The 7,145-nt window shown below is 36.6% G+C and overlaps 1 protein-coding gene across 5 annotated transcripts; it reads right to left on the reverse strand.

Annotated features, from left to right (window-relative positions):
* Positions 1-1,002: 1,002 nt before the first annotated feature.
* Positions 1,003-5,666, reverse strand: LOC132045552 (protein IQ-DOMAIN 3-like). Of its 5 annotated transcripts, none has more exons than XM_059436145.1 (7): positions 5,583-5,666; positions 5,016-5,053; positions 4,450-4,531; positions 3,834-4,160; positions 3,055-3,285; positions 2,721-2,843; positions 1,003-2,050 (listed from the first exon to the last, which is right to left on the reverse strand). In XM_059436145.1, exons 3-7 carry the CDS (start codon positions 4,519-4,521, stop codon positions 1,421-1,423), a joined length of 1,383 nt encoding a protein of 460 aa, XP_059292128.1. In that variant the 5' UTR covers positions 4,522-4,531; positions 5,016-5,053; positions 5,583-5,666; the 3' UTR covers positions 1,003-1,420. The 5 variants fall into 5 exon arrangements, with proteins under 5 accessions (XP_059292128.1, XP_059292127.1, XP_059292126.1 ...); XM_059436144.1 differs by lacking the exon at positions 5,583-5,666 and adding an exon at positions 5,341-5,573 and having other exon boundaries at positions 5,016-5,038; XM_059436143.1 differs by lacking the exon at positions 5,583-5,666 and adding an exon at positions 5,341-5,573.
* Positions 5,667-7,145: the final 1,479 nt, after the last annotated feature.

The following is a 7,145-nucleotide window of genomic DNA, read 5'->3' on the forward strand; positions in this document are numbered from 1 at the left end:
ACAGTATGGTGTTGTATTGTATTGTACTGTATTAATGAATACCATGTTTGGATAGACTGTATCGTTTATTGTGATTTAATAACATTTGTATTGTTTGGTTTATTTGTATGTAGATCTTGTATAATAACTTGTAAGTTTACTAAAATACCTTTAACTCTTATTTAGAAATTAGTTTATATATATTAATAAAATTTAGGTAAAGAATAAAATAGAAACTTTAAAAAATAAGTAGGTAGTGGGTGGGGGTGGTGGAGGGGTGGGTAGTTGTGGGATGAGGGTGGGGGTGGGGTTGGGTGGTGGCGGGGGGTGGGGTTGGGGTAGTGAGTGGGGGTGATGGAGGGGTGGGTGGTGTGAGGTGGGTGGTTGTAGGATAAGGGTGGGGGTAGTGGGTGGTAGGGTGGGGGTGAGTTGTGGGGTGGGATTGGGCGGTGGTGAGGGGTAGTGGGTGGTGGTTGGGATGGGAGGCAGAGGAGTGGGGTAGTTGGGGGTGGGAGTGGGTGGTAGGGCAGGGGTGGGGTTGCGTGGGGTGAGGGTGGGGGTGGTGTGGGATGGATGGTGGAGGGTGGGGTAGGGATGGGGTGGGATGGATGGTGGAGGGTGGCGCAAGGGTGGGGGTCAATGGTAGGGTGGGAGTGGGGTGGGGTATAATGGAAAAATGAAATATGTAACCATGGAAAAACCACCAAATCCGTGGTTATAAAAATTGGGACTTTTCAGGGTTATGTAACCATGGAATGAACCACGGGTTTACAACACCATACAACATACTTTAAGAACAATTGAAACAAACATGGTTTCATAAAAAACCATACATTAATGAACCACGGGAAACCACCATCCAAACAGGGGGTAAGTCTTAAAATGGTGCGTAACTTTGATTTTTACAAGTTGAGCTGAAAATGGCCTCATTATAGAGATCAGATGTTACCAACCATGCATTGAAGTTGCAGCATGTGAGCAGAGTAAAAGCATAGCAGACAAATCAAATCAACAGAAGTGACATGACCAATAAGTTTCATACATTAACATAACTAGGTACTATCAACACATAGATGACTCAGAATCACCAGAATTGCTGGAAATTATCAACCTCTAAAGTTTTCAATATTGCCTCAAGAAGAGAGGAAAAAGAAACAAAAGAAAAGCACACCCAGAACACCATCACTATAAAGCAAGTGACACTACATATGATCTTCAATAGCACACAAACTTTGGATGTAGTAATGTATAAGGTTAGAAACATGTCGGTGAGTAAGATGGAAAAAGACTCAAATACAATGCCACAATCCTCCATTTTCTCTTCCGTCCCTCGTTATTCAATATGCACACCCATGAGAACAGTTTTAGAAAAAAAAAAGGGTCTAACTTCTTGATTTCCCTGCTATCTGAAGTGCTCCTTTAAGCACTAGATGCTTGTACTTCAGATCTCTACCTTTGGTGGACCAGAATGTCTCCTTGGTGCACCACCAGGGGATGCCGAGAATGACAATCGCTTCTTGGCAGAACTAACTGTTCCCTTCTCTGGTGTCCCACTCTTTTCAAAACCCAAAGGACTTGGTAAGCGGGACCTGGCTCGTGCTGATTCTGTTGCTGCCATGTAGCTTGGAACAGCTGGGGAACTTGCCAGACTTTCATCATCTCTAATTGATGAACCAGCAAAACTATGCCTCCTGCAGCGTTCTGACTGTGCACTCGCCATGCTTCTAGAGTCATCATCCACATTACTTCCTCTAGGGCTTGCTGGCCTTACTCTCCCGGTCTTTGATCGGGGTGTTGATTGGCGGCTAGGAGGGCGGCTTTGCTTATGAGCCGTCGGAGAAGGCCTATTGTCATGGTGGAAATCACGAGGACTGTTAGCAGCCACAGCAGTGGGATGGCTTGCTGGGTTATTTGCAGCGACCTCGTCACTGTTAGCTTCTTTATCTGTTGCACATTTATCTTCCCATGGCCGCGCAGCCATCCATCGTTCCAACCAGCTCCAGCCCCAGTGGGGATTATTTGGGTCCATGAATGTTTCATTTGTCGATTTTGAAGGATTCCTCCGTATTGGCTGTTGTAAAAGTATATGATACCATATTACATTCGTCAATAGTTTACATCATGTAACAAGAGATTAATTATTAAGGAACTCTACTAATCTTTAGTATAAATAACTAGGTACATTCTCAATTGTTTTCAGCAAGGAAAATGCCAAAAATCTCTCCGTCCTTGAAACAAACGATTTATCGAGGAAAAAGAAGGAAATACTACAGGGAAAAGGAAATCAATAAACACAAGTGTTGTTTGAATTCCTTGAAGTGAAAACGAATCCCACCGTTGACTAATTTCAGAGGTTCTCTTTATCCATAAAATATCAAATGAATCAACGTTTAACCCAAACAAGTTTGGAACATCTGTATCTTACAGATTTGACATGTCAGGACAAGTTAGAACTATGTTCCAAGTTAGATATACCACCTAAGTAAGCAAGAACTAAAAGTACTAGAACAAACTTCAATTTTCAAACAACGTATCTGCTTTACTTTGATGAAATAAAAGATGGAGGTCAGAAATTTTTTTATAGGAATGAAGCTACATTTGATATAACAAGATCTTTGCAGCTATCTTTTCTAGTTCCAGAAAAAAGCTATGATCTTAACATAAAGCTTATGGAAAAACTATGTAGCATTTCAGTATTCACTTTGTAGATAAAGAACAGAGGACTCAACAAAAGAATGTACCTGATGTGTGTATGCATAAGCCAAAGCCTTTTCCCTTCTCATGGCAGCCTCCTGCTTCATCTGGAGGTTTGCTTCGACTTGTTCCTTAGACCGTATACTGTCATTCCAATCATCTCCAGACTGCTGCAAAATGCAAAAAATTCATCCAAAAGGTACAAACCATGACCAAAGAGGTACATATTCCTTTGCAGGGAACCAAGATAAAAACCACCCCCAAGTGAAACAAAAAATAAATATAAAACAAGGGGACAACCCTAAGCAGATGATAATGAAACATGATGTAGAACTCAAGGATATTGTCGGAAACAAATGGCATGCATATATAGGTACTTACAGAAGATGCTTTTAGCTTCTCCTGCTCTTTCTCATGCTTCTGTTGGAGCTGTCTCTGGAGCGCCTGATTCTCCTCCGACATCCTAATTCTTCTGGCACGAACCTGAGATTGAACACGAGCTAGAGTCTGCATGCACCTTAAGGTGGATGTGGCTTGTCGCTTCACAGATTGCCCTTGAATCATCGTCTTCAACCTCACTAATCCTCTCAACGCCCTCAATGCTCTCCTAGCCTGTATAAACAGCGTATCAGAAACTGTTTGCAGTATTTATTCAGGGAGAATGAGGCATGGACTGATTTATAATCAACAAACTTGAGAAACCATCATATGATTGTTCAGTATATTAATTACCAGGACCCTAGAAATCATAAATTTCGCCGAGTCGACGAAAAAAGTTAAAAGATTTATTAATAATGTTGCTAAACTATGATGACTCTATACTGAGAGTTTTGCAATTTGGGGATTCCCCCTTCAGACATGACTCTATACTGAGCATTTATCGCAATTTATGGACTGCACTAAATCTAATCATCAAGTAAAACAACATCATTCAATCTCCTGGTAAGTTTATAGACAAAACAAACAACAATCCTAGACTTACGAAACGAGGATTAAAAAAAGATAAGCAATGAAATCAGCCATGTAATGGAAAGGAAGGAGAAAACCCTTCAGCTGATATATAAGTGGAACCAACTAACCCGAAGTTGAAGTTAAAAAGAAGTCTAAATATGTGATCATGCTATGCAAGCTTAAATTACATCAGAAGTTAGACATTGTACCAAGTATCCTCGAAAAACTGTTTGTATTCTTATAGCAGCAATCTCTTCCTTTGATTTACTGGAGATACAGGCTGCAGCTGTGAGCCGAACGACCTCAGCAGCAGCCTGAGCAGCAGCAACTGCTGCTTCTGCAGCAACAGCAGTGGCAAGAGCTACCGAATGGGCGTGCTTGTTCTGCTCATTTTCAGCTTCAATCAATTTCAGGTGCTCTACAGGAGGAGGAGGAGAAGTAGGGGGTGCAGGACTCACTAATGCAGTTTCTGCATTTGAAGAATCCAATTCGTCACTCTGTTGCTTTCCAGACCATTTTTCAGATTTGTGTTTTTTCTGGTGCAAATAGCATTAAACAGTTACTCAAGAAACTACAGAATATGACATACCGAAAAGGAAAATAAAAGGGGATTTTTTTCATTTTTGGCCCGTCAACCAAGATTAATTACGAGCACTAGCCAAAATATACAAAACCTATACACTGGTTATGTATATTACAATATGTATATTATATGTATATTTACACTTAATATACAAAACCTATACATTTGCTGGCTATTATTCTTTTTGAGCGGTCCCAAAATGTAATTATCCCAAATAAAATGGCATTGAATTCATCCAGTACCTTGTCTTTCTTTTTGTTACCCGAACCAAGAGCCTTTCTCACTGCCGAAAACCAGCTTCCTTTCTTCCCCATTTCAAAGCATCTAGCAGAAGAGGAAAGCAAGAAAATAAAGATAAACATTTTACTATCGCATCAATTATGGAGAAAAAGGCTGATGATTTCATATAAATTGAGAAAGGCAAAAAAATTTAAAACCTTTTTAACAAATTAATAGTTTGCTTCAAAAAGTCAAAAAGATTTGAGAAAAGCACAAATTAGTAATCAAAACCAGAAGCGCACTTTATTTGAGAGTTAATAGAATCAAATTTAGAGCAGTTTTTCTCATAATTGACTAAGGCATGAAGACAACAGAGAGATCTAATGTCTCTGTTTCTGTTCATGCTGAAACAAACGATTAGATCATAGATTAAAGGAACTTAATGAAAGCATAGTTTCCCTTCACAACCAAGAAATGATATAAACAAATTAACCATAGTATTAAAATCAATAGAGATATATAACGTATTTACCCCATCAACAAAATGTGTAAAATGCCAGGGATAAAATATAAAGGGCAGAAAGCTTACCAAAAATAAGTAGACTCCAGCAGCTATCAATCAAGAGGCTAGGAAACAGAAGAAATGACAAAAATCAGCAGTTGAGAAATTAAAATTTTCTTGAAAAGGGATTTAACAAAATGAAAATGAACCACATTTTCTAATTAATTAACCACAACATTGTGCATGATCCAGAGGCTATAAAATGCAAGATCATCATTAAAACGAAAAGAAAAAAAATCACAAATTGACAATTTCGAGGTATATCCCACATCATCACAAAACAAACAACCAAAACTAACAATGACACGTAAGACAAAAAAAAGAAAAACAGCTTGCTTTATTTGACATGTACCTAAAACTGAATCTTGATAAATATCAGAACAAAGTTTTTGTTTTGTTTTGTTCTTTCCTGTTCTTCCTTGTAATACCCAAGTCCCCACCAGAAAAAAAGACAAAAGAAATCAAGAAAACAATGGACAACAATAACAATATGTATATAGCAAAAACAAGAAACTTGTGAGCACGCCTTCAAGAATATGACACAAAGATTAAAAAAGAAAATTATAGAGGGCGTTGGGGCGGGGGTGGGGGCACCTGGACAAGGAAAAGTTCAAAGGTTGAGGAAGTTGATGAAGACAAGAATAACGGAAAGGGGTAATTTGGTTATTTACACTAAGGGGTCGTTTGGTAGATGGGTTGAAGGTGACTTATGCAAGTATTAAATCCTGCACAAGTATTTCTCTCTCTCAATTTATTTCATATTTTTTGTTTTTTGAGTATCAAACAATAAAATCTTTACCATGATTTATTTGTATGTTCTATAAATATTTTTAATTGTTAATCATTGTGATTTATAATACTTTATATATATATATATATATATATATATATATATATATATATATATTATTTTTAAAAATTTAAAGATTATATATTCGAATTTACGATAAAAAGTTTAAGCTTAAATTAAATTGTATCACATAAATTTGGACAGAGGGAGTACCACGTTTGGTCGCTGATTAGGAAGTATATTGTTCGTGTATCAAATTAATATTGTTTGGTTTGCAGTTTAGAAACTCACATAACTAATATGCCCTCTGCTCAATTTATGTGAATCTATTTGATTCGGTACGGAGCTTAAGAACAAAGAGAAGACTTTTAAATTTGTAGTGTTAAATGAGTCACATATATTTTATGTGACTATAAATCATTGCATAAAGGTAAATTATTTTCAAATATAGAAATGAATATTTTCAAATATAGAAATGGATCATTCTTTTTGGCACAAACTAATAAGAAAAATGAATTCACGTGAATTGAAACGGAGGAGTCTAGGTCTCAGTTATAAGGGAGTTTTATATTTTATGTACGATAGAAGAAGAAATAACTAACACACTCTAATCAGCTACCAAACAACCCCTAATTTATGTTGGAGGAATAAATGTTCTGAAACAGAGCAGAGGATGTGTTTGGTGTGGGACCCAAAAACAGGCATTGGAGTTAGGGCACAACGTGGACATATGTACTTTTTTGTGTTTCAGTTATGGGTTTTTGCAAATCCTAACAGTCAAATTAATTAATTGATTGACTAATTAATTTATGAGAATTAAAAAAGAACGTCTCGTTTTTGACAAAAAAGGGTTGTTTTGGTATTTCGTTCTTATCCACACATGTTCGGTGTATCAGTTTTGGTAATAAATCATACCAGTTATAATACTTCAAAAACTAAACTCACCTAAGAAAAACAAGCGAATTTCCGTCTCAAATTATCTATCGTGGTTATTAAAAATAATTTTTTCAAATTATTTATTTTTTGAAAAGTTAGCACAGTTAATTATATTTTTCTCATTTTTACCTTAATAGAAATTTTGTCATTAATGGAGATTGAAACATAAATAAAGTAACATTTAATAGAAATAGATTATATCTTAGACATAAATAAGGGTAAAGTAGTCAAATATCCCTCCTAATCAATACTCCCTCCGTTCCCAAATAAATGGTTTTTTTATTTTTATTTCAAAATAAGTGGTGTTTTAGGATTTCAAGAAAAAATTGATCTTATTCTTCCAAAATTATCCTTATTTACATATTCAAGAATCATTAAGTAGTAGGGATCTAATAGCTCAGTTAGTTGGCTACCTGAACTTTCACCTTATT

Source organism: Lycium ferocissimum, unplaced genomic scaffold, assembly GCF_029784015.1.
Source record: "Lycium ferocissimum isolate CSIRO_LF1 unplaced genomic scaffold, AGI_CSIRO_Lferr_CH_V1 ctg704, whole genome shotgun sequence".
NCBI classification, from domain to species: Eukaryota; Viridiplantae; Streptophyta; class Magnoliopsida; order Solanales; family Solanaceae; genus Lycium; species Lycium ferocissimum.